Source organism: Brienomyrus brachyistius, chromosome 14, assembly GCF_023856365.1.
Source record: "Brienomyrus brachyistius isolate T26 chromosome 14, BBRACH_0.4, whole genome shotgun sequence".
Classification (NCBI taxonomy): Eukaryota; Metazoa; Chordata; class Actinopteri; order Osteoglossiformes; family Mormyridae; genus Brienomyrus; species Brienomyrus brachyistius.
The window spans coordinates 15781563-15809063 of NC_064546.1; the positions used below are offsets into that span (position 1 = coordinate 15781563).

Consider the following 27501-nt stretch of genomic DNA (forward strand, 5'->3'; position numbering starts at 1 on the left):
TGCCAGGGAACAGGTTTTATTGCGCTCATGTACATAACGTGTTGCATAAGCATTGATTGCGCTGGCCAGTGGCAGACACCGGACCTCTGCAGTATTTACAGAAAGAGTGAGGAGATCTTACACAGCACATAAAACAAAGGGTGTAGGGGCCCGGGTGCGAGGCTGTGGGGGAATGGCTCCCCAAGCTGCTCTGTTAGCGCCAAAGCTTTACGTTTAGCTGTCTGCTCAAGTGCTTCCATTCTCACGCACAAAGCTGTAGCTTAAAGAGTTACTGCATCCGTCCCTGGACTTGGGCCTGACAGGGGAATCCAGGCTGCTCTCTGGCAGAACCACCCACTGTCCTTCCCCCTCCCTCCTCCACAACACGCCAACCAACACACACGCGACCTACACTGCACATCCTCCATGCTAATGCTAGCGCACAGGCTGTACTGTGCTTGTCCTCAATGCTAATGCTAACTGTGTACACTGTTCCTGTGCTCCACGCTAATGCTAGTGCCCCGGCTGTACTGTGCTTGTCCTCAATGCTAATGCTAACTCTTTGTTCCTGTGCTCCGTGCTACTGCTAGCACCCAAGCTGTACTGTGCTTGTCCTCAATGCTAATGCTAACTCTTTGTTCCTGTGCTCCGTGCTACTGCTAGCACCCAAGCTGTACTGCGCTTGTCCTCTGTGCTAACACAAGTTGTCTGCACTGGGTCACTTCTCCATGCTAATATTAGCACACAGCCCTTACTGTGCCTGCCCTTGATGCTAATACTGCTGCACATCCTCGTGTCCATGCACGGCTAAATCAGCCCCAAGGTCCTTCTCTCTACATACACAGTTCTGCCTACCTGCCACCCACTCTGCTCTGCACTACACTACCACACAAATAGCAACATTCCAGATCAGACCCACTCTCTGCCCCTCCTTCTACTGTTTGTGGAGAGGAAACCTTCACTGACATACAAACCACATCCACGCCCCACTGCAACTCAGAGGAGGAGGAAGGAGGACCACTGGTTCAGCCCAAAGGAGATCAGCCGGGCACACGACACCTCCCCACCCCCATCAGTCCCACGTGCAAGTAAAAGCCAGTCCACGGTCCTCAGAGGCTACACGTGCTCCTCACTCTCCTCCCACTCCATCCTGCAGGGAGGTGACACCGACGCAGAGAGGGCAGCAGTGGAACCCAGTTCCTCCCTCAGGTCCGTGTGTGCATCGGCGCCGTCCACTCGACGGGGAGGGGGAGGAGTCAAGCCAGGGAGCGCTGCCGGGGTTTGATTCTAGGATACAACTGCAGGGACATATACACAGTCAGCTGATTCACACACTCCCAAACCATAATCCACACTCACAAACACCAAGCCACACCCCAAAATGGTAAGCCACACCCACAAATATCAAGCCACACCTCCAAATAATAAGCCACACCCACAAAACCAGACAGCATGCCCTTACCCCCAGCAGGTTTCGGGGCACATATCCCTCCTGGTCGTTGAGCCGGGCCCACCACCACTCGGTCTCTGTGTCGTCCTGCCGTCGGAGGATGGTGATGGCGTCGCCCTCTCGGAAAGAGAGCTCATCGTCGTTCTGGGTCTCGTAGTCCCACAGCGCATATACCACCCCCTTATTCATGATGCCGAGCTTTTCCTGCACACCTGCGGGAGAAGCCAGGAATTCACATGGGGATGGCCCCATTAAGGCCACCCGCACCGTGCCCCCACCAGTTCTCTCAGCAGCACTCACCGTAGAGGAACTGGGAGCACTGGAGGTAGCCCTCCTCCATCTCCTCGCACTTGTCAGCCGCTGTCTCCACGTCACTGATGGTGGTGGAGAAGAGGGCGGCCCCCGACTCCACCAGCAGCTTGCACAAGTGCACGCTGTTGCAGGATGCGGCGCAGTGCAGCGGAGCCCTGGTCATGTGACATGCAAGGCCAGAGTCAGCGAAGGGGGCGAGGCGACGCGACCGGCGAACTAAGTGCTGCTCGTAGCCTCACCAGCCATCGCTGTCGGCAGCGTTGACATTGACGCCGAAGTCCAGCAGGAACTTGACGATGTGGTGGTGGCCAGCACACACGGCATTGTGCAGGGGAGTGATGCCCTCGTCATTGGGCCTGCTGGGGTCCTCAACCTGGTGGGGGCGTGGGGGTTCACATTAAGGAGAGTTAAAAGAAGGAAGAGCAAAAGTCGGGGAGGAAAGACATAGGGCAGCCAAGGTGGGGCGAGCAACCTCATAGATGATCCTCTGCACCAGGTCGAACTCGCCCTCCAGTGAGGCGTCCAGCAGCAGGGCCAGTGGGTGGAACTTAACTCGCAGGCCGTGACCCGTACGCTCCGAGTCAGCCTTCTTCAGGTTGGTGCGCTTCACCTGGGGGGGGGAGTGGCGCGGTCAGGCGTGGGACGCACTCATACAGATAGTCACCATGGATACCGGAATGCCGCATATTCACCGCAGGCTGCGAGGGGGGTGTGGCCGCCCGAGGTGGGGTCCCGGCCTCGTCGGGGGACGTGGCCTCTGGGATGGGGCTGGGCGCCGAGTCTGAGGGCCCAGGGGGGTTATTGTTGCTCTCATCCTGGGAGGTGTCTGAAGCCTGAGGGGGTGGCGAGGCCGGCGGGTCCCCGGTGGGTGGAGGGGGTGGCTGGTTGTCGTTGGCGTCCGGCGTGGGACAGGGAGGCTCTGGAAGGGCCGCGGCACAAACCGAAGGGGCCTCCGGCACGTTGGCGTTGGCCGTATTGCTGTTGTCTACATCGGCGATAGCTCCGCCCACGTAGTCGGGCAGGCCGGGCTGGTAGAAGGGCATGCTACCACCACCGTCCATGCCTCCCGCAAGTGTGTTGAAGCGCTGATACAGCAGCTTCTGGATATTGGGCCCTCCGGGGCCCTCTGGTTCTGTGATGGAGCTGCGCTTCTTCAGAGGACGGGGGGCGTTGGCCAGGCGCCGCCGCAGGGCCTCTAGCTCGTCATTCTGGTAACGTAACGGCGAATGTGCCACTGGTGTCAGCTTGGTGGGGCTCAGTGGCCGCGGCAAGGTGTCCACGCTGGGTGGAGCTGAGCCCGGGGGTGGGGCCGAGTCTGGGGGCAAGGCCTCGCCCGAGGCACTGTCAGGTTCATCCTCACGTTCTGCTGCATCCTCTGCCTGTCCTGCTGGCCCCCCCTGCAGGAAGGGCAGTGGGGAAGGAGACGTGGAGCTGGGCGGCAGGACTGGTTTCCCGTATACTGCATGATGGGGGATGGGGGAAGGGGGGGGTGGCAGGCAGAAGCAGTCAGTCATTCCGAAACCCGAGGACTGGTATAGACTGGAACTTGCAAAGAATCGTAAATGACTGATGAATTGCGGGTGATATTGTCCTATGGTGGAAGGCCGCCAAGATCAAGCTAACAAAAACCCTTAATATAAGATATCTAGCAACACGCGGCAGTATTTAAACAGGCAATTATTAACAGTTAAGCAAGTAAACGGCGGCATTATAGGGTCTACCAGTGCAGATACTGAAATGAAAGCCCATACCCGCCTTGACAGCCGGCTTGCCACCTAGACCATGGCTTTTGGCTGCCCCCGGTTGTAGATACATGTGGTAAATGGAGCTGGAGTTCATGGTTGGGGGGCCCTTTCGAGGGGACTGGGGGCGTGAACCCTTGTCGGGCACAAATGGGCGCACGGCTGCCGCTAAGGGGGGATCGGGCCGCTCCGCTGGCGGGAAGAGCGGCGAGCTGGGCTGGAGGGTGGGGCTCGGGGGCACCGAGATGCGTTGCTGGATCTGCTGGGAAGAGGACCCGGGGGCCGAGGTCGTCGATCTCTGCCACGTCTGATTGGCCCCTAGAGGTCGTGGGGGCGGGTCTTTGCGGCGTTCCAGAGAGCTGGTGGAATTCGCTGATGACATGAGGCCGGCACTGGGGTAGGTACCGTAGCCGGGGGGCAGTGACTTGGACAGCTTACTTGAATCCAGGCTCTGTAGGGCATGAATTCACCATGTGACCATAAGGGGGCGCAGCGGTGACACGACAGACTTATAATAGGTCTATAATCGTAAAGCATATTTAACCATGATGACGGGTAGTACCAGCTTTCGGAGTCATTACCTTGTCAGTAGGCATAGCCATGGTGGGGGTGCCCACAGGCCCAGGGCTGCCAGCCTTCACCCCTGCCTCCAGGCTGGACTCCTTCCAGGTGCCTTTGCTGAGTGTGGGCCAGTTGGCATCGTTAGCTGGGGGAGGAGAGCGCGTCGTTTAGGGCTAACGGTACGGCTCGCGGCGTGACAGGTCACCGATAGTCCCTGCATTTGCACTGGACAGCGGCCTTAGCAGCCCTGAGCCTAGCGGAGCATGTTCCCGCCGCCACAGGGCCCCAAATGCCGTTTAACACGGCAGGAGGGGGGCCGCCTGTCATATGACCCATTAACCAGTGCGGCGGGCCAGAACCAAATGGCTGCGGTCCCTCTGTTGCTATGGCAACATTCTTCCCGTTGCCCTGGCGCAACTCTGAGATTTCCTGCCCTGAGGAGTTCTGGCCCCCATCACTGGACTGCGTGTGTCTGTGTACATCCCTCGCCCCCTCCGCACTATCTGGAGTCGCCCCTCTGTACATCCCATTCCTCTTGACCAGAACGTTTGTCCTGCTGAGGGAGCCCTTGTTGGCAAGGGAGGGAGACACGCACTGGGACATTCCGCCTCGAGCCCCCTCCCCCACCACCACCACCACCACCCACTCATTAGGGACAAACGACTCACAGACCATTAAATCAATCGCCCCCATACCATAGCATCTTATGGATTTTAAGTTAAAAATATCCCTGTTGCTAATTATAATGAATCGGCAAACATTAGTGAGGACCTCCAGGGACAGATGAAGCTGCTGTTAGCCATGTCCCACTAAGTCTACAGACGAGATGGACCAAATGAGCTGCTCTACGTTAACGAGCGTGGATGAAGGAGGACAGCAGATGCAGCCAGACTTTATCGAGGTGAGGGTGACACACACGAGAGAACAGCGAACCTTACTGGGGGCTCCGGTGCACACGCACAGAGATCAGAATGCCCCCCCCCCCCACTGCTGCCAGCCATGTCAACACTACACGTCTTTGTCTCACAACACAGTCGGCCCTGAAATAAACAGGGTTGCTTTAATCGCATCGTCTGTGGGTTTGTGCGGCCAAATCCAAACAGATAGACCCCGCCTCCCCCCAGGCGCAGAGCAGATGTTTAAACCCATTTCATTACACAACCGTCACCCCTTAAGCGAAGTTTGTGTTGCAACAGCAGCAGTTAGTGCCCTCACACACTGGCATATTGTTGTGCTGATGGGGGAGGAGGAGAGGGGGGGGGACTCCTTAAGGCTGGGTGTTCTCCTGCAGCGCTCGCGGACTCACGGGACACGTTGCCGGCCAGCGCCGCCGACAGAGGGTCCACTATGATGTCTAAATCAGAGACCTTCCATGGCTTTCTCCCAGAGCGGCCCTCCGTCTCTGCCCCACAACGCCCCCCCACAGGAATACAACAATGACAAACAACCATTACAGACAACCACCAGGGGAAAAGGGAGGGGCGGGGGGAAGAGAAGAACAGATATCATAAGAGATTAAGGGTAAAGAAATAAAGGAAAAGTTAAAAATCGGAATAGGGAGCCAAATATGGCAAGTACACTAGCTCCCTCTAGTGGAAGGGCAAACGGGGGAATTATCTGTCTGATAATGGTATAGAAGTCCACTGAAACCTTGCTGTGACTTGCACACTGGTGAAGGGGTGGGGGGTGCTCACCCGACTTGGAGCGGGCGTGGCTGATGGCGGACGTCACCCCCAGTGACTGCGGCTTCAGCGGTTCAGGTGGCACCATGTAGCCCCCGTCTTGCCGGCCCGGCACCGGCAGCTGGATGTAGGGTCCCACGGCAGCCACGCGGCCCATGGTCCCCGGGGCCAGCTGGGGGGAGGGGGGACCGTTGGCTCTGTTCAGCTGTTTGAGGGAGGGGTGAGTATGAGGGGGCCTGTGGGGTGGCGCCGCGAGGTGTGCATGTGTGTGTGTGTGTGTGTGTGTGTGTGTGTGTGCTGGCTCCCCGGGCCGCGGCCCAACCTTACAGGGATGTTTTCTTTCTGACGTGCCTCAGCTTTTTTCCGGTAGAGCCGCTCGCGCAGCTCGCTGACACGCCGGTCCATCAGCGACACCTCCAGGTTGCGCTTGTTCAGCAGCTCCTTGTGCTGTTGCAGCTTGCTGTTCTGGTCCTGGTTCAGCTTGTTTCGGATCTGAGCGGGAGAACAGCAGCTCACTGTCATGGCCACGCCCCACTCTGTCGGGCACATACAAGGCTCCAAACCCTTCATCCCCAAGACATGCCCCTGACTCCCTCCCCAGGACAGGACGGAGACAACAACCCAGGGCCCCACCTCCTTAAGACACCCCCCCCTCCCAGCCCCACCTCCTTAAGAGCCAGCCCTTAGTCCCACCTCCCAGAACATGCCCATGTACCTGCAGCTCCTGGTAGAGGCGCCGCAGCTCCAGTGCCGCCGTGCCAGGCGCCTGCACGCCACCCAGCTTGCCCTGACGGAGCTCCTCCAGCTGCTGCGTCAGCTGCTCCACCTTCAGCATGGCCGCCCTCAGCTGCTGCTGTTTCTCCGCGAAGACACCATTGATGTGATCGATCTCCGCCGCTGTGCATGCAGCGTGGGGTGTTGGGATTAGACCTCAGTAATGGGGACACACACACACACACACACACACACACACACACACACACACACACACACACACACACACACACACACACACACACACACACACACACACACACACGGCGGGCCGTACGTACACAGCGTGCCGTTGACCGCCTTGCTGTAATCCACCTGTCCTCTCATGGCGCGGATCTTCCTCAGCTTGGCCTCCTGGTTGTCCACTCTATCCTTTAGTCGCTGAAGCTTCTCGCTCTCTGCCTGGGCCTGCTGCTGCCGGCGTTCCTGCTGCTTCAGGTAACGCAGCCTCTGTTCCTGGGGGGAGAGTGGGGGGTGGGCGGGAGGGGGGGGAGGTGAGGAGAGACTGCAGTTAGAGTCAGGAAACAGGGACTCGGGAAGACTTGTAATGTAGGCTCACGACTTGGTGCTAAGGCACTCAAACCAGAAAGCGCTGATGCAACAAAAACAAACATGCACACTCACTCCTAGCATACCCCCCCCCCCCCCCCCCGTGTCACACAGCTCACAGCACTTTCGCAGACGGCACTGCTGGCCAGGGTGTCCCGACAGCCCAGTCCACACAAAGCCCAGCCCACATTCCAAAACCATGCCTTAGACCCTGAACCCAAGATCCTCCCGGCACTCACTGTCACCTGATCCCGCGGTTTCACACCTATTCTCAGAAACAAGGCGTGTGTCAGGGAACCACCCAAACAGCGGCACCGAGGCATGGCACCGAACCGAACATGATGCCAGGAGAGGGCCTCAAAATCGGCCTGTGTCCGTGGTCCTGTTGGAGGGTTAGGGGCTGTGATCCACGCAGGCATTCATACAGCAGCAGGAATCCTGCACCGTCTTTAGCATGCAGCGAAGTCCGCCCCCCCCAGGGATGACCCCTGCAAGCTCTATAAATAGCAGTAACAATGGCCTCTCAGTGACTGGGCTACCCAGCAATTTTCTTTTCTGGCCTAATCAGTATGGTTAACGTCACCATATCATCACCCTCACCGCAGTCATGGTGAGGCCAACCGCTCTTTCGGAATTAGAACAGGAACGTAAGAAAAAACAAGCGGTCTCCATCTGAACGGTGGAAAACAGTATTTACCTGCAGCCTGTCTGGACAGTTTTGGTGATTATATCCACAGAAAGGCCATCAGACCAATGAACGCCGAGCCAGGAGTGACCACAAGGTGGCGGCGGGATTAAAAATCAAACTGTGCCAAGAGCAGACTGCGGGTTTTCCGGGCCGGGGTCCTGAAGTGTTCTGTGGCCGAAGACCCAGCTCACTGGAGAACAAAGCACTCCTACCCAGGAAACGGCTGGTCATGTCCCGCCCCCACTCTCGTCCCGCTTCCTATCCAGCTGCAGTTTCCTCTGACATTTTATTTCCCACTATCACTTCCTGCTGTTGTGTGCAAAACTACCCCCCCCACCACCATAGATCATATCCATAGTAACAATGAAAGAGATCAACAAATGGGACAGAGTACCACCCATTAAAAGGCACCAGGAAGCACATGGTCCACGTCGTGTGTCTGGTTGAGTGGCTCCTAAAGGAACAAGCTGCTGGTGTAGAGTTTCGTGCCTCTTTAATTTATCACAAGCATCATCTCGCACGGCTGAGGGGTGTGTTCAGCACCGACCACCAGTGAGAGTGTCAAAGGTTCCAGCCATCACGCCCTTCCCCATCTGGCACCGAAAAATGAACCCCTATACGAGGCCTCTCTGGTTTCAGGACCACAGCACACCCTCAACACAACCAGCTGTTCCACTCCACAAAAGGGGAACCACACCTGAAACATGACACTTGGGTTTTATTTGGGATGGGACCCCCCCCCCCCCCCCCAAGCAGGACGAGTTGGTACAGCCCCAGGGACACCAGGCCTACCTTAGCGACCAGCATCTGCTGCTGGGCCTCGATTTGCTGCTGCTGACGGTTGGCCATCTCCTGCAGCTCAGACAGGGTGAGCTCCACACGGGGGTTCCCCACCTATGGGTGGAGACACACACCCGAAACTGTCAGTCCTGTCTCTCCGCAGACATCCCGACACGTGTGGGCGGGGCTCTCGTCGGCGGGGTGCTCACAAAACAGATGATGGCGGCGGCGGACCGTACAGGGAGCCTCGGCACAAATAACGAAAACATTACCGGGAACGCGGGCGAATAAGAGAGAGCAACGAAGGAAACAGGGTGACTCACTCCTGTTACTGAGACAGGGTGAAGAATAATGATCCGCTGGATTAAGGGAGAGGGCAGCAACGGAGATAAAAGGAGAGATGGAGGAGGAGAGATGGAGGGAAAGCAGAGGAGAGAGACTCCAGCATGGCATGACACAGCAAAGCCACCATATTGCAAGAAGTCCCTTGAACGGATGAACGGGAAGCTAATGCATTCATCGTATCCTTCCATTGTACAAAATAGGGGGGGGGGGGGGGACAAAGATCCCATAGGCTCAGATCTGTCCCTCCCCCACAGTCAAGAGCTGGCACTAAGACATCTCTAGTGCAGAGAGCAGTACAGGGCAGCCCCTCCAAACCCCAACACCTAGGACACCTGGCTGAAGCACGTTCTGCTTGGTCCGTTCCAATCAGAAAGGATACGGGCCCTGACCACTGTCACTGGACCCAGACTGTTTGTCTGGTACTGGCGAAAATGGGATGGCTAGCCGTACCCCTGTAGGTCAGAGGTTAGGCAAGTGGGCATGCATCTGCCTGGTACCTGTGTGTGACCAGGATCAGGCTCAGACCATCATCATCATCACCACCTGGTCAGCTGACAGTCACACAAATGGGGACCGAGCATGGCAGGTGATGAAGGGGTTACTAAAAATCTATCCCTCCCATCTCTTCCCCGGGAAGAGCGGTTATGCAATTTGCCGCTTCTCAAAATACCCAAAACAGCCCCCTGCAGCAGCGGAGGGCATTTCCAGCACAGATGCGTCGGTGCATCCATCCATGCTCTGCCCACACATGCAGGACTGGGTCGCATGGAGCGCCGCGCGTCACCCGCCCACCGCCCGGGGATGCATGTATCCACAGTTACCCTCGTTAACCCCACCGCCGTCTGGCTTCACTGTTCGTCACTCGCTTTAATGTCCATGTCGCTATTTCCCCAAACCTCCCCTGTGGGTCAGTGAGCGAGGAGGACAATGTCCCATTACTTACTGGAACAAAAGCCTTCTCCAGCATCACCACCAGGAGTTAATCACCCGACATGAAATCCCATCACTTCACGTAATTCGAAATCGCCATGGTGACCGCACTTTGGCATTACTTACAGTAACACTGCATATCAGCTACCCTCTTTCAGCACTATGTGTAAATCCCTCCCCTTTACATCTCACATACACTGGGTCCCTGTGAAATAAAACCCAGTTTTAAGCCCCCAGCCTGGAAAACTGAGGGTTGAGGGTCTGCAAACACTTTCACTTCACCAGCAAATGAAAGCTTATCCCAGACCACCAAAGCAAGAGCATTTTTGGGATGTCCTGCCCATCCATGCCTCTGTAGCAGGGCGGGGGGGTCTGTACACTGCTATGATGAACAGAAGGCTGTTCCTGAAGCTCAAAGCCTTTAGGAACATGAGGGCAAAGATCCCCCCCTTGATAACCACCAAGGAGGGGGGGAGGGTCTCAAATGACCAGCTCCACTTCCACAACTTGTGAAGCCCACCTGCAACAGGATGCCTTCCAAGTCCTACAGCCTTAACCACCTCTGAAAAGGCGCATCTAGCATAACATGACTCCTATCCAGGTATTTTTGGCACCCTGACAATATACTCCCCCCCCCCCCCACCTCCCAAATTTTGGAACCATGTGAAGCGATTGGCCGGCTTGAATCTGCCAGGGTACCCATGCCCCTCCGACACCCCTGCGCCCATCTGCTCACCAGGACAGAACAGCCTTAAAAAGTTAAAATCCCCCTAATTCCACAGAGGAAGCTCGCCAACACTGACAGGCAATATGAGACAGACCTAACCAGCTGGGTGCAACCATCACAACAGCAGCCCCACAGTGGTGCAACTTCACTCAGCAGAAACAGCCCAGTTACCGCAAAACGTTTCATTAAAACTCGGAGACGCCAGTTTATTATGAAAACTACCCTAAAAGTGAAACATGGGTCTTTAAAATTTAGCTGGACGCTCAACGCTGATCTGGGCGGATATTATCTCGCTAAAAATGGATCATTTACCAGGCGAGGCTCCCAAGTGATGGTGCAGGATCGCAGTCGAACTGTCCCGCACTGGCCCTCCGCCGTCAGCTCCCTCACCGCCTCCGTGCGACGCCACTCCATGCTGCCGTCCGCCTCGTCCCGCAATAACAGAGCTCGGCTCTGATCCCGGCGAGTTCGGTCCGATACGCGGCTTAATTTAACACGGAACCGGTTCAGCTCGATCTTCCCGTTTAAAAGCGCAGCATTATTAAAGCGTCTCTGTGGCGCAACAACGGGCTGCAGCTCCAGTGGCTCCTCGGGATTTCTTTTTTCCTCCAGCGGCGTTTTGTGTAAAATTTGTAGCGCAAGCACTTCTGGGTCGGTCCGGCTCCGTACGCGGCTGCGGCACGCCCCCCGATCATCCCCCACCCCGCCCGCTAGCCGCTTCGGTTCTGCCCGGTCCGGCTCGGGCACTTTAAGGAAGACGAAGGTACACCCTCGCTTTAGACGGACTTAACTTACTAAACTTAACTACTTACTCGACTACTTGACAGGCATCCGTCAATCTTATTTTGTTTTAAAAATCCACTTTTCGTTCATCTTTTAAAAACCCGGATCACCGGCGGGGGGTTAAGCGAGTTTCAGCACCTGATGAAACATCATCCGCCCCTGGAATTATTTACTATGCTGATTCTTCGATATTGATGGAGAACTCCGCATCAAACGCGGTAATATTACTTTGCGTCCCCCCGCCCCGGACTCCGCGAAAAACTATCAACAGGCGATCCAAAAGTACTCCGATTGCAGGTTCATCAGGGCGAGCAAATAATCAGCAATGATACTGAACTTTTAACAAAAAAAATTTATAACAACCTCCGCCCCAATCAGCTATAACACAATGAATGTTCCTTAGGCAACTCACACAAAATATGCAGACTCCCCCTAAAGGGTTATTCTCTCCTTTCTGTCAGAACCCCACCCAGGATTCTGGGGGGGGGGGGGGGGTTAGTCACACAGCATGCAGAGCCCTCCCCATCAGCTTGTTCGTTAAGCAGACACAGATGTACAAACAGCAGCCCTCACCCCGGAGACGAGCCAGAGCTCATACCTGCAGCTGCTGACACAGGTCTAATCCCCCCCCCCAGACCACAGGGTGGGGGCAGGAGGACCAGCTGCCCATAGGTCATGAAAAACAAGGAACACACTCTCTCTCTCTCTCTCTCTCACACACACACACACACACACACACACGCACACACACACGCAGTAGCCCCCCCCCCTCCATACTCCCCTGACAGCAGCTCTGTAACGGAGCCCTGGGGGACAGTGCAGTCCAGCTCTGCTGATGTGGGCCACAGCAGTCAGAAGACTCAGACTCGTGTGGGGGGGGGGGGGGGTTGTTTAACAGAATGTCTCACTCAAACTCTGCATCCACGTCCACCTCGCAGGACACTCAGGGCCAAGGAATCATGTTAATCTGTTCCTCTCCTCCAGATGGAGAGGAGGAGCAATGTAGGGTGGAGGGCTGGGAGGGGAGAGAGAGAGAGAGAGCGAGGGAAGGATGGAGGGAGGCAAAGAGAGGAAAGATTGAGAGAATCAGGATGAAAAGGCGAACAGAGGAAACTTCCCATCAGAGACAAAATGAAGCCTGGGCTCAGTGCCCTGACTGTGACTGCAGACAGACGCAGACAGAGACGCAGACAGAGACACAGAGAGAGATGCAGACAGAGACGCAGACAGAGACGCAGACAGACGCAGACAGAGACGCAGACAGAGACACAGAGAGAGACGCAGACAGAGACGCAGAGAGAGATGCAGAGAGAGACGCAGAGAGAGATGCAGACAGAGACGCAGACAGAGACGCAGACAGAGACGCAGACAGAGACGCAGACAGAGACGCAGACAGACGCAGAGAGAGACGCAGACAGAGACGCAGAGAGAGATGCAGACAGAGACGCAGAGAGAGATGCAGACAGAGATGCAGACAGAGACGCAGACAGAGACGCAGACAGACGCAGAGAGAGATGCAGACAGAGACGCAGAGAGAGATGCAGACAGAGACGCAGAGAGAGATGCAGACAGAGATGCAGACAGAGACGCAGAGAGAGATGCAGACAGAGACGCAGAGAGAGATGCAGACAGAGACGCAGACAGAGACGCAGAGAGACACGCAGAGAGAGACGCAGACAGAGACGCAGACAGAGACGCAGACAGAGACGCAGACAGACTGCCTCCACGGTTTAACCTGTGAATTATCACTTTTACCCCACATCTAATCAAAAGCTGTGAGAAATAATAATAAAAAAAGAGATTTACTTTGTTCAAGTACACAAATCACCCTTAAAGCTTTTACTGTGGCTTACAAACACTACCACAGAACTAGTCCGAATGCACTTATTATTAAATGCCATTAAGCAATTTCGTCCGGAGGCACCAGGAACATAGAGCCGCCTTACCTGGACCCGTACAACTCGAACCCAGAGCCAAGCTGCTGCGGCTCCTGAGAGTTGGTCGCGCAGACAAGGAGGAGGCAGCAGCCAGGCGACAGGAGTAGCGGACAACAGTAGTGATACTCTTAACTGGTTATGTCATGACACCGGTGTAATCCTCAAAATTATCCTGGCCCCAGTAGCCCCCGCCTGGGGGCGGCGTCACGGCAACACAGTGTCACGTGACCAGGGTGTCCAAACCGCAACCAGCCGGGGGGGCTTATCTCAAAACAAACACCTCGCAGTGAGCCACATTGACCTCATCCCAGTGTCACATTGGGACATGCTGATGTCACAAATCACAAGCACTAGGATTGCACCGTTAGATCGGGGGGACAGGGGTTGGATGGAGGCCTTCTGAGGGGCTGGTGTGTCTCGCAAGCCCACCTACACGCTACAGCCTCACGCCCTGCTGGTTCTGACATGGCTCTACAGGCCGGTGAGTGTCACACATCAGGCCCAGTCAGGCACACACACACACACACACAGACAGACTGCAAACATCACACATCCCACACTCCCACGTCTGCTTCCACACCCTCCCCGACAGACTGCATCAGACCCAGAGGTCAGTTCCGTCACACGCTGGGACTGCTAACAGCAAAGTGAGTGGGTGTGCTGGATGCCACATGGGACATGTCAGTGACATCACCACACTGCTTCAGCTGTGGGAGGGGGGTGAGGCTCTGGGGGAGGGAGGCAGCACCCACCATCTCGTAGAAGCAGGCCGAACGTGCACCATAGCCCTCAAAGAACAGCCAAGCTTCTCTACTTCTGGGATTTATTGACCCTATGCTGCAGCGCCCCCTGTGGCCCGGACCAGTGTTGGTACGTACCCCATTCTCAAGGCTGCTTCCAGTCCTCCTGATGATCTGCTCCTGGGCCGGCTGTCCCCCTGAAGCAGGAGAGCGAAGGAGACGACACACACGGTTCAGATATTCTTATCATTGTGGGGACTCTCCATTCATTTCTATGGACATAACTCTAACCCTAACTACGACAACCGTAACCCCAATCCACCCCTAACCTTAACCATAAGTAACCAACCCAAATACAAGACTTCCTTCTGCATTCACAGATTTTTATAAAACTGAGGTTATCCAAATGGGGACCTCAAAAGATGTCTCCAAAAGTAGAGAAGTTTCAGGTTTTACTACACTTTGGGGACAATTTGGTCCTCAAATGTGATTTATGCAAACAACCCCCCACCACAAACACACACACGGTATCAACACATCTAAGCCTTATGATAAGGACTAACTCATTTAAAAAAAAAAAAACATAATAAAGATTAATTATTAACTCATTTATCTGTCATTTATCTGTTACAAGTTGCAAACGCTTCCCCTTTCCAGGGGCTCCATTAACACCATGAAGTGTGGGGTCATTAATCCCCCATATCATCATTAATTCCCCTCAGTACTGAACCTTGAGCGCGGTCTGGTCACCTCCGGACCCTCCCTGCCACCAAACCCTGCAGACAGGCCAATCCACGGCCGTCATTCACACATTACGTAACAGACAGGGCACAGACAGACAGCCTGGGGGGTTATGTAAATGGCCAGGGGTGGATGCTTGGCAGGGGCGAGTAAGCAGACCTCCCCCCACATCTCGGCACCCACCCCGCGTCCCACCGTCGGTGACTCTGCCGGTCACATCTGCAGCCAGCACACGGTTAATCGTGACCCACCGCTGCCTCACTTGGATTCTCGCCATTGTTCAGGTGACAGTGTTGTTTTTTTTTATATTTCAACTATAAATATCTTCAGGTCAACCCTTAATTCCCCAAATCCTGGGCTGTGTCATGTGTGTAATCTCCTCAACTAAGCCATTAACAACGGGTCTCGGTACCAACTGCCCCTCTCCACCCCAGTGGGCAGTCTACAAACAGGGTACGTCAGGGCAGTGAGAGAAAACTCACTGGCGCCCTCTATGGGAGGGTCATTTGTATGCCCAAGGAGTGTTCATTACAATGAACAAACGCAAGAAAAGGCAGGGCTGAGGGACAGTCAGCAAAACGTGCTCATTGGCTGAGGGAAATGTTCCAGAACATTTGCCAGTTGGCTCCAAGCTAATTGGAGTTCTGGCTTGCAGGCACCCACCTTGGTCGCTGCTCTCCTCTGGTGTCTCCTCGTGACGCAGGAAGAACTTCACCTCCTGCTTGCGGGGCCCCCACTTCTGCAGGTGCTCATACATCATGCAGTCAAGTGGAATGGCTCTTTCTGGGGGAGGAAAGATGGGCAGCGTTAGCGGCAGCATTGCACCCCCCCCCCGCATCTCAGTTTTATTAACAGTACGTCATTAATGTTTGGGGTGGTGGAGCTCAGCCAGGGAGATGAAACAGAACCACAAAATGCAGAAGGTACACATACACAGGGATGGAACACTCATGGGTGCAGTACAGCTCACTACCCACAATGCAACTGCTTGCCATAGGGTGAAAAATAAGGCTCCTGCTCTCTGACACTCAGAGACAGAGCAGCTCTAGCCCTCGTTCACCTCATCAAGTCCCACTGAACAAAAAACAGCCGTCCTGTTGAGGTGAGGACACACCCCCCCCCCACACACACACACGGGCCACACACCCCTGACGGATGGATTAGTACCTTCTGGAAACCACAAAGCCACCATCTATTACAGCATCAACTGGCAGAGTTTGAGATCTCTGTGTCTTAGAGGGAAGGACAAAGTCAGGGGTCAGAGGTCAAAGTCAGACCGTTCTCAGTTAGTGACAGAGTGCTTGCAACAGGAGGCTAACAACAAAGCTGTGTTTTAGTGAAGAGGGGCGCCGAGCCAAGGACAGGATGTCCTCAGTTAAATTACCAGCCCCCCCCGACTCCCGCCTCACCCCTGTCCACCCTGTCTCATAGCCCCTCACCAGGGTGGATGTTCATGGAAGGAGGTCTTTCACCGGCCTGAAACAACGAACCCCCACCCACTGACTTTCCCCCATAGGCAAAACAAAGGACCCGTTGTAACAGTGAGGCTCTTACTCGTGGGGGGGGGGGGGGGGGGGCATGCTGTTTGGTCAGGAAAGGGAGGGGGCTTATTGAGCATGAGGAATATCAGCAGTTTCACAGCAGATCCACACGGCCGGCCTGAACGCTCACTGTGTCCCGATGGAGGGAGATTTACAGCGAGATGGAGAGACGGAGAGACCGAGACACAGGCTGCCAGGATGGATGGACTGTAACTTCCCACGCTGAGACACCGGAGGCTAAACCCCTCTGATGATCTGAAAGGTGGCCAGCAGAGGCCCACACCAGCCCTGAACTTCAAACGGCTCTTTGCTCCGTCTCTGGTCGACAGCTAACAGAGGAGCTTCAAAAGGACACCAGAGGAAATGTGCTCCAGTTTGCGGTTTTGGCCGATCGCTTAAACAGCCCATGCTCAGCAGGGGGCGCCATCCTTATTCAAACACCAGGAGTTTATACAGCTGGTCAGTATTATTACAGAAGTTGTGCAAACAGCTGCAGGACATCCCATAGCCGTGGAGGCGGAGGTGATACGGCAGACCGGGGGTGGTGGGGGATCTTACCGCTACCCCGCCATACTTCAGCCAAGTGGCAGCCAGACTCGCCGGGCTCCTTGCAGAACTCCACCACATCTCGGCACGTCGTCTCTGGGGTGATTGGCACCTCCGTCAGGACCTGCTCATTGTTGCTCAGGTACACGGTCAGGATCATCTGGGAAGGGGAAAAGAGAGAAGCGACCAAGTCACACATGGAGAGAAACACCCCACCCGCTACGCAGCATGTCCCCGCCGGCCGCATCACCACGGCAACCGCGGTATGCAGGAGAAGCAGCTGACGATGGGAGGGGGAGGCCGGCAGGAGGCTGGGACCGACCCAAAAACTCTCCCCTCCCCCCAAATCCTGAGATCGAGAGCATGTTGCTACAGGTGGCCGTTCCGTGCCTGCTCTCCTCGAAGCCAACAAGGAGGACAGCTGAACACACTGACGGGACGTCCCGAGTGGGTGAGGGAGAGATCCGTAACGACACGGACTCGAAACGATAAAGCCGAGAGCTTACATCAGCCCTGAAAGCACGGCAGGCATTTCATTAAGGAACCGGCTTTAAATAATCAAATGACATGTTTTTCTGAACTCGCGCAACGGGAGCCAGTGAAATACCACAGAGGCGTTCCCCCCGGAGCACCGTCTGCTTACCCTCATTACCGCCGCATGTCCTGACAGGATGGGAGGAGCCCCTGCATATACCAGTCCACGGCTGGGAAACCCCAGGCCCACCAGCCCACCCTGGATATGAGGGCTGACGGATTTCCAGTCTCTGCGAGTCACTATCTCCACTGAAGAGTCAGACGCCCGACGCATTGTGCCCGCCATCACACTCAAGTACAGGCGTAAACAGAATAGGAGCACAACCAGAAAGACTGGACTCAGACAGACAAAACTCCACAGACAGATGTGTTCCGCAGCCTCGTTCTCTGAAAGAACACATGACAACAGGACACTCATTACAGCCACTCACGGAAGGAGGCTCTGACAGCTACATCATATATCACATGACCAAAAAGCATGTGGACATCACTATAAGGGGACTTGACTAATTATAATTCACGCCCATTCCTGATACACAGTCACGTAATCTCTGGTAACAAACATTAGTAATGGGTGGCCGTTGGTGACTTCCAACGTCATTCACCATCATCTTTCCAAGAAGACGACTCACCAGATTTCTGCCCTGATCGGTGTAAAATGACTGTGAAGGTCAAGATGTTCGGGAGCAAGTCTGGCAGTGTAGTGGTCAGCAACAAGCTGACAGAGCAGGACCTGATAACCCAACATCAACGCCAACGCCCAACCTGAATGGCGGCAAATGCCAGCAGCAATGTTCCATCGTGTAACGGAAAGCTTTCCCAAAAGTGTAGAGGCTGTCAGAGCAACAAAGAGTGGAGCAACTTCATATGAATCCCCTCGGTTTCAACAAGCAGGTGTCCATATACTTTTGGCCATACTTTCTACTAGGAGGACAAAGGTCATTCGTCAACTTCCAGTCTTTAGAAAAGCACAGAAGGATTGCATGTAAGCATGTCCACTGCCATGGGGTGAGGCTCTAGTGGGCTTCCTGTCGGCACTTCTGTCCACAGTAGTTCAGCCACTGAGGAGCTAAGAGAGCCCTCCATATGACTGAATGTACGCTTGGCCAGCCAATCATAAACACCCGGCAGAAGTAGCGGACTTGAACAGGGCAGTGAGTCAAGGGACTCTGGCAGGAGGGTGTTCTGTTACGATGACACGGTCCAGACAAGGACACACCAGTGGGGATTCACTGGAGCAGTCTATAGTACCTCGTAGAGCAAGACACCTCTATAACATGGCTGACAGAAGTGTAACAGAAGCTCTGGGTCAGTAACAATAATTCGCACATCTCTCAGCGCTCAACTTCCAACTGTGACATGCCCTCACCACACAAATATCTCTGCGTCCCACATCAACTTGCTGACCAAGACCAGGGTGTCCGAGAAGCCTTTCAGAGAACTAAGCACTGCATTTGTTTTGAACCGGGTGTTATTAGACTGGCCTTTCAAGTGAAGATGTCCTACACATGACCCCCTGTATGAGACCCAGGCTCTGCTCCACCTACCATCCTGACCCAGGCTCTGCTCCAGCCCAGGAGGACCAGCCACAGCAGAAACCAATAAAAAAAACCACAGAAAAAGGTGGATCCCAAGTGTGCGGGGATCCAACCGGGGAATCAGAAATTTGGGCAGCACAAAAAAAGAAGCTCACTATCGCCCTCTAGACCCAGGATGATTGAATAATCCAAAGAAGCTAAGGCCCATGTAGATTTTCAGATGGCGTGGGTGGGACACCTGTGTGGTGGAACTGCTGACTGGTGCAGAGGAAATCTGATTAGAGGATAGGTATTGAAAGCAGGGGGTCTGAGTGAAAACACTCACAGACAGAGCGCAAGGCAGATGGGGGAGGTTTCCTGTTCTATGGGGAGGGATAATCCCCAGAAAGCCCAAATTCCGCAGTTAAGATCCCACCTCTTGTCAAGTCTACACAAACACAGCCTACATCATCCAGGAAATCCACAGAGGCACACATGTGTCAGCAGTACATACACATGCCCACACATGCACACACACACACACACGCCAGCTCAGCACCCTCTTACCATGCAGCACAATCCAACTGACCAATCATGAGGAAGGGGCGTGGACTCGGACGGGGAACCAATCAATGAGCACAGATTGTTTACAGACATCCCTCATGGCAGCTTACTGATTTCCATAGAAACTGAAACGAAACCCCAATTACCCATGTTTTAAACGGGCAGTCCATACAGGGTGTACCCCTTGTTTAGTGCCCAATCCTGCCTGGAACAGGTTCCCAGCCCCCTGCGACCCAGCCCAAAAGAAGCAGATACAAAAGAGATGGCATTCCCCATTCATTTGCACCTCAAAGGTGTTAATGGATCTCAGAGATCAAACATTTCACACACGGTTCACCGTAACACAGCACAGAGTGGCACCTGAATCAAACGCAGGTCACGGCGAAGCCAAAGAAACTCGGGTGGGGGGGGGGAGGGCGGACGTGCTACAGCTGCAGAGCACAGAGTGTCCGACCACAGCAAACACTTGCAAGCAGAGAGCAGGCTGGCTCGCCAAGAGGACAAGAACCTGTACACCACGAGAAAAGGGTCCCTTACCAATGCAAGAACCACAGCATCACTCAAAGCATGTCAGTCAGCTTAACTATAAACCTGAGTGAGCTGCTTAGAGGCCACTGAAGACTGACCTCCACAGCCAGTAGGAGGACCTCCAGGAGCTATCAGAACCCAGGACCACCGAGACCACTGCCACACTCACCTACAAAGTACTATCCCCAGAACCAGAAAGTCCAAACTGCTGACAGAAGAGGCATGGGTCAGCCCACCTGCACATGGCCGCCTATCTTGGTGATTCTCGACCCCAAGCCAGACATCAAAGAGCACCACAGACTTACCGGGTGGTCCAGTATACCTGACTACCTCCCACAGGCAGCAGAGCCTTAATGGGAGAAAAGGAGAAACACACACACACGCAGACAGACCAACAGACACACTCGGAAAGACACTGCGACCCAGCATCACCTTGGAGCCCCTGCGCGGTGCGCTTCTCCTACGTGGCCGGGTCCTTCTCTTGGAGAGGCTGACCAGGCTGTGGAGCACCAAAGTGAAGAACCTCCTCATGGAGCCGCGGGGAGCGGAGTAGAGCGGCGAACGTCAGGGAGCTGGCAGCCCCACGCTGCTGACTGAGGACTGAGTCTCTGAGCATGAGCGCGAAGGGAGGGACCGTCACACTCAGCCCCTCCGGAACCAGGGAGGCAGATAAGGCACGCGGTGAGGGAAGGCAGGCCCCAGAGTGACAGTGCCAGATAGGAGTCCCCCCCCCCAGCTTCAGGCCGTCTTAAGTGCCCACATCCTCACTGATCTACGACTGCGGCAAGGTCCCCCTCTCTCGGCGGGGTGCCAGGCACATAGGCATCCTCCCCAGGAGCTTGCTCCCCCCCCCCCCCCCCCGCTGAATCCTCAGGAGTATTGTGGAGAGGCCAAAATGTACAGAGCGGCACTGCTGTCCATACTGTCCTACATAACCCCTCCCACCTGAATGGCTCCTCCCCCTTTGAAACAGCCACTATCGCCAAACACATGCAATTCATACCACTTTCATAGTCTCAACCACAGTAACTCCATCCAGACTGACTCCACCCTCAACACCGTCGTTCCTGGGTGGTTTAGGGACCCGTCAAAGATGAATGTGATCTCAGTGTCACGTATCTGTCACCGAGAACCACTTACCAGGAACGGACCTGTAAACAAACACAGCCACAGATCCGCGTGGAGCGTCTTGATGAAATAAGGTCTGAGATCCGCACACTAACGTGGGCCAGGCCCACATAACCGTCGAGATATCAAATAGCCCCAGATCTGTACGTCAGAGCAGAACCCAGGAAGCTGACACCAGCAGCGTTAATCAGCGCTCGCCTCAGAGGACTCCAATGGATCATTACAAAACCATTACAAAGACTTCCGGAATATCGGTGCAGGCTGGGTGACAGGTCACATGACGTCCTATAGCCAGCTAGCCACCCCTTGCCTGAGGATAGGACTCACACAGTAATCACACCCAGGGCAGCAAACCCAACTCCTCAGCCACGAGCCCTGCAGGAGCCCGGTGAAGCAGCACATCACTGCGGAGGACTTTCCATTAGCATCCTGTCCCCGCAAAGATCCAGGCATATTACCTTAATGCTGATGGGTTTCGTTTATAAATAGACATCCAGGCTGCACGGAGCCCTAATTACTTCTTCAGAGATAATGCCGACTTTGACATCTGATGGACGGAAATGTAGGTTAGGAGACTCGTGAGCTTCCAATTTCTGAATTAGCCGCCCAGTGGGGTCGACGCAGCATTGCGCTTCAAATATGAGCCCGGACCAAACCCAGTCCCTCGATGTTCTAACGTTAGAGAGACACTTTTGGGCATGGTAGGAGAGAGGAAGAAAGATCCGTGTCAGATGATACAAATCCCTGCTAATCACATGTGAAACATAAAGAACTGATATCTGTGTTGATGGTAGAAGAACATTTTGCACATTAGATGTCATACAAACAGGCCAGTATAAAGATAGACAAAGATAGATGCTGAGTGACTCTTGTCCCCTTAAGGCTCAGACAGTAAGGCTGACAAACAGCAGCCAAAAAGCCAGAGAAGTTTTTACCTTCCACTGCCCCCGGAGAGTCCAGGCTGGGCAGCAATACACACGGGCTGGGGGGAGGAGATACCCTGTCAGGGGGTGGCATGTCACACTGAAGTCTACAGAGAACCCCCACCATGAGAATGTGCCCCAAAGAACGACACCTAGGAGGGAAGGAGGTGCCAACTCCGGGACTGTGCCAAAGAAGCAGGACTGAGCGGAAAAAAACAGATCAAGGACATGAGGAAGTAGAAGCCTTTCCGAAAGTGTGTGTGTGTATGGGGGGGGGTTTGTCCACCATCCCATAAATCGCCAAAACAGAATCCAAGGGCAGACAGAAAATCCAAACTGAGCTGGAAAAAAGCGTCAGCTCCCATGATGCTCTGGGGGACTGATTCACTGCTTGGGCCTCCTGACCGCTGGTGGTCAACACAGTATCCAGGGCAACAGCAGGACACACAGAACCATGTCCCTCGGCATGCTGGGAAGGAAGAAAGCGCAAACAGCACAACCTTCCACTATTATACAGACATACACACAAACATCCCGCCCCTCACACCAAACACACCTGGCAGGGGGCAGCCCACTGGTGGGGAAAGTTTTAACTTCAAGAAGAAAAAGCATTCACTCACAGATCTCGTCTAATCCTTCACATTAATTCAGCACAAAGAAAGTACATTAAAGAATATTGCTGATGGATATATAAGGAGTCTCCAGGGGGATGGTAAAAGGCAGCCAATGAACATTCACACGCCCCTCAGATCCGACACGCACAGACCCAGGGAGGTGAGAAGACCCCACCCACAGCCCTGTCAGGACCAATCACACCTCCCCAATCCTAGATCCACCCCCCAGCCCTGGTCCCCTGACATACTATCAGGGCTCTTTTCCCGGTAATCCACTCCATTGTCTCCATCTTATCTGTCAGATAAGGTGAGGCGGCTCAATGGAAACGAGGGCCACGTCCCTGACCAGAGTGCCTCACTCACCCAGCCCACTCATGAGGCTCTGCTGCCCCATATGTGTTTATCTTCTCTCTGCAACCACTCATTAACGGCTGCAGCCATCTGACGACAGCCAGCTCAGCTGTACTCCCATTAGCCGACTGGCCGGTCACATGACCATCCCCAGGATTTCACTGTGATATGGGGCACGACAGGAAGTCCTCGTCTCTGAACCCAAAGGAAGGCGTCCTCTTACTGGACGTACCACCACATCACAACCATGTTTTTAACCTGCCATTACCCAGCAGGTGCGTTTTGGCCATGGGCCTCCTATGTGCAGCGACAATTGCTGAGTCTGTATCTAAACTCCACCTGCATGCCTCTTTATAATTTTTTATTTTTCTGATGCCTTTATCCAAAGTGACTTACAGTAGAGGGAAGGGTTACGATGTGTGTGTGCCCCCTGGGATTTGACCCCATGATCTTTGCGTTGTTAGTATAATGCTGAACTGAGCGACATGCTCTCAGAAGCGTCGTAAAGGACAAGAGACTGAAGGTAAACTGGAGGAGCGCAGCGCCAGGACAAAGTCTCTCAGCCCCGCAAGGCAGAGGCGCTCACAGCCTAATGCAATGCGGTGCCATTCGGTGTTGAGTAATCGCTGCTGAACATGGACCTAGATGGAAAAACGTTCCGCTCACTCGATCCCAATACAGGCGGCAGGGCGTCAGTGATTCAGGGGAAACAGGAGGCCATCCTCGTCTCCTCCCCCCATGCAGGGTGAAACAAGATGGAGGCAGCGGCATCCTGGCTGTGGCGGCAGCCTACTTAAACAGCCCTCTGAGACAGAAGCTCTCCATCTCCCGTCGGGTCGGCTCTATTCTAGGACACCCACGTTCCCCTCCCTGCGGCAGAGATGAGCAGGCAGCTCATGGAAAGGCCACTCGCTAAGGCAAGCTGCTTGTAAAATACCCTCTAAAAAATGTATGCCTTTTGGTCTAAACATCAGTGGGGGCTGTGTACAAACATAACATCCTCTTGACCTAGAACCGCATTCAGAACGACAGGCAACTGCCCAGCCACCTATGGGTCCTACAAGTCCACAATCCCAGTCACAGGATATCCAAGTCATCAAATGCCCATATGCAGAAGGAGCTGAAACTGCTGGCCTTCACTGTACATGTACCCCCCCCCCCCCTACTTGCAGCTCCCACCCCCACAGCGCTGAGTGAAAACACAGAACAGGGTGGGGTCAGCTGACCTAAGAAGAGGCCAAGAGCACAGTGAGCTCACAAGCTACATGCAAGGCTGTCTGGGAAACATACCATAGCGTGATGTGCCTTCGAAGCCCAGCAGGCTAGAATCCTCCCCCACCCAACCCAGGGCCACGCCCAGCTAAGGGAGGAACCAATCAGAAAGCTGCAGAATAAAGAGCAGTACATAACTAAGTATAGTACTCACAAGAGTACTATTCAAACCGCATCACAGCCCTGTCATATGTTCAATGAAAATCACAAACAGGCTCAACTCATAACTCATAGCTGCCTTTAAGGCTTGTTAAGCAAGTACAACCTGTATGACCCGAGTACTGAAATTTGTCCTGGAGGTGAGGGACAGGGAGGATGCAGGCTTGGTTAACTAAGATTAAATCCGGAATGTCTTACATTTGAATTAGGCTAGAAGGATTTTTTTTTATTTACATAAAGTCTAGGATAATTCATCTCACAACCCCATTTCCAAAAAAAAAGTTGGGACACTGTGCAAAACGTAAATAAATACAGAACACAATGATTTGTAAACGATATAAACCCATATTTAACTGAGACTGTAACGAGGTTAACATATCACATGCTGAAACAGATTTTGTCGCTTTATAACAAATATACGGTCAATTTAAAATTGAAGCTAGCAATACGTTTCAGAAAGGAGGGGACATGGGCCTGTTTAGCACTGTGTAGCATGGTCTTGTCTTTTAATAACACCCTCTAAACGTTTGGGAACTGAGGAGTCCAGCTGCTGGAGTTTTGAGGGGGAAATGTTGTCCCATTCTTGCCTGTCCCAAGTTTTTTTTAAATGTGCTGCTGGCATCATATTCAAATTTACCAAATATGTCACAAAACAAAATTTCTCACTTCCCACATCTGATATGTTGTCTTGGTTCTGTTTTCAATTAAATGTGGCTTCATGTGATTTGCAAATCACTGCATTGTTTTTATTTACATTTCACATATGGAAAGGGGGCTAGAATTACATACTACTACCAGTTAATGACTCCACGGACAACAATGGTCCCAGAAGCCTAAACTCTCCTGTACTCATAATCAAAAATGCCTACCAGCAGTAACTGGAATTAATGGACCAACAGAGTTACTCATTAAGCCTAGCCAGTGGGATGTCACTGCGTCCAAGTCTGTGATAAAGAGCTCTGCTTTCCAATCAGGCTGACGTACACAAGGTACCAGATTTAGCATCACAGCTTAACTTCAATGGAAAAACAATGGTTAATCTAATCAACTTCTGTACAAGAGCAGCGCAGAATCCTGCCACGTGACCTAGGTGGAGTGGACCTGCAGCCAAGCACAGTCATTATTAGACTCATCTAACAAAGCAGGACTTACATCACTAAAGAATTCCCATTCATAGCTCCCTACAGTAGACAGGCAGACTGTCCCTGTTCAGGAGGACATCAAAAACATGTCTTTAAGTTCCGAGCCACCTGCTCACAATCCTTGCAGAGGAGAAAGGTAACTGTGATGTAGTCACTGCCCTCCTGTTCAGTTCGTCCCCAATGCTGGCTATTAGGGCTATAAACTGCAGTATGCTGATCGACAGATTAGAAACAGACTGGAATCTAATCAATGACTGCATTCAGCCACTTCAGCCCTAAACCAGCCTTATTACACCTTATTTTCGACGCAAAAATCCCCCCCCTCCATCAGCAACCCCACACTCCTTTCCAGCAACTCCATACATTCCACGCTGTTTGACACACATTTTGATGGCATATACTTTATGACTTTATGAAGGATAAAATAAAAATTACAGGCAACGATAATAACGGTCATGTAATCATTTTATCTGTTAATTACTGATCACCGAGCCACCTTTCAATGAAAAATCGCATTTACACCAAACTGACAGATTGGCAAAATGCACCATAACCCCACACAAAAATCCCCATTACTCACTAACAAACATGTTAAATGCAAAAAAATAAACAAACAAAAAAAAATAATCAGACTTTTATGGTTGACGGCGTCTGAAATACTTTTGGAATGTCAGAGTAACAGCATGGGGTCGACAGCAAGAGCCCCGAGCCCCGGCGGAGCCGAGCGGGAAAGGCGGCAGGGGAAGCAGGGTTTTGGAGCTCGGTACAGCCGCACCGGGATCCCCCGTCAGTCATGTAACTTATTACCACGTTAAACAAACAAAAACTGAAATTCTGGGTGAAGGTGACGAAAACGCAGCGCCGAGCGCATTAATGTTTAACTGAGTTGTGTGTGAAACTCACCCGCTGTAACTAGTGACCGACTCGGCTAGTTTCACGTTATTTATTAAAATACCCGCATAATTTCCCCACAGATAAAAACTACTGTCCGAAATCTCAGCGTCTTGCTGCGGAATCCACTTACTTCGGACGCGCTGACGGCTTAACTAGTACTAGTTAACTCCTGGTAACACCTTTACTAACCACCGGGATACTCTAACGTCACTCCCGTTGATAGTTAAACTTCGCTGAACTAGCAGTTTTATTCCGACACTGGAGCGCGCCTACAGATCGTCGGATTTGTATTTAATTAACTAGCGATAAGCGCTAGTTGATAACTTGGTTACTGCGGGTTCCAGCTCCCCGCTGACCGTCCCGGAGCTCAGCGCTGTCCGGTCCTATATTTACACTCGGCACCGCAGCCATTAACTATCCAACTAACTAGCTGTCGGTTACCAAACACACTCACGCCTCACAACGCTGATTAAAGTGATTTAAATAGCGAAAATGAATAATAAAAATAGCACACACCGGCATCATGGCTCCAGGTCGCTCGGATCCTGCCGTCCCGCAGTGGGGGGAATGACGGGCTGCTCCCGGACCCTCCCCCAACTATCCCTACACCAGGAGCGTGCGGCCAGCAGCACGTACACAGCGAGACGCGGACGGGAAGCGGCTCTGCCGCGGCCGCCCGCACAGGCAACACCGCTGCTTGGCTGGGCCCAGCCGGTTGCGTCCAAAACGAAGGACGGTAGTGGCGGAAGAGTCCGACCGGAGGAAGGTTCTTTCCACACACGCTGGAAGTTGAAGAAGAAATGCGAGATGAGGATTTAGGGTCCTACGATCAGCGAGATACGCCGACCTGAAGCGCGGGTTATCTCCCCGGTGTCCCGCTAATGTTAGCCGTCGCGCTAATCCTGTGAGCCGGGGATCCGGGCCGGGACGCGCCCTGGAAAACGCCGCCCGGCGGACGAAGCGTGGGAAGTTGATAAGACGGGACGTCCGGCGGCTGTGAGGAAGGGGCCCGGCCGGCAGCCGGGGACTCCGGCAGCTGAGCACCACTCACTAACGCCGCAACCAGTC

General features: G+C 53.7%; 1 protein-coding gene across 8 annotated transcripts; it reads right to left on the bottom strand.

Annotated features, from left to right (window-relative positions):
* On the bottom strand, nt 1-27361 carry ppp1r13ba (protein phosphatase 1, regulatory subunit 13Ba). 8 transcript variants are annotated; one of them, XM_048975045.1, is made up of 18 exons: nt 26950-27361; nt 16820-16967; nt 15384-15503; nt 14118-14176; nt 8530-8631; nt 6782-6956; nt 6442-6623; nt 6054-6218; nt 5739-5931; nt 5351-5446; nt 4065-4189; nt 3493-3934; nt 2434-3200; nt 2214-2351; nt 1981-2114; nt 1730-1896; nt 1442-1641; nt 1-1277 (listed from the first exon to the last, which is right to left on the bottom strand). In XM_048975045.1, the coding sequence occupies exons 1-18, from the start codon at nt 26956-26958 to the stop codon at nt 1236-1238; spliced, it is 3264 nt and encodes a 1087-aa protein (XP_048831002.1). In that variant the 5' UTR covers nt 26959-27361; the 3' UTR covers nt 1-1235. The 8 variants fall into 8 exon arrangements, with proteins under 8 accessions (XP_048831002.1, XP_048831003.1, XP_048831001.1 ...); XM_048975046.1 differs by lacking the exon at nt 26950-27361 and adding an exon at nt 26564-26806; XM_048975044.1 differs by lacking the exon at nt 26950-27361 and adding an exon at nt 20383-20580.
* Nucleotides 27362-27501: the final 140 nt, after the last annotated feature.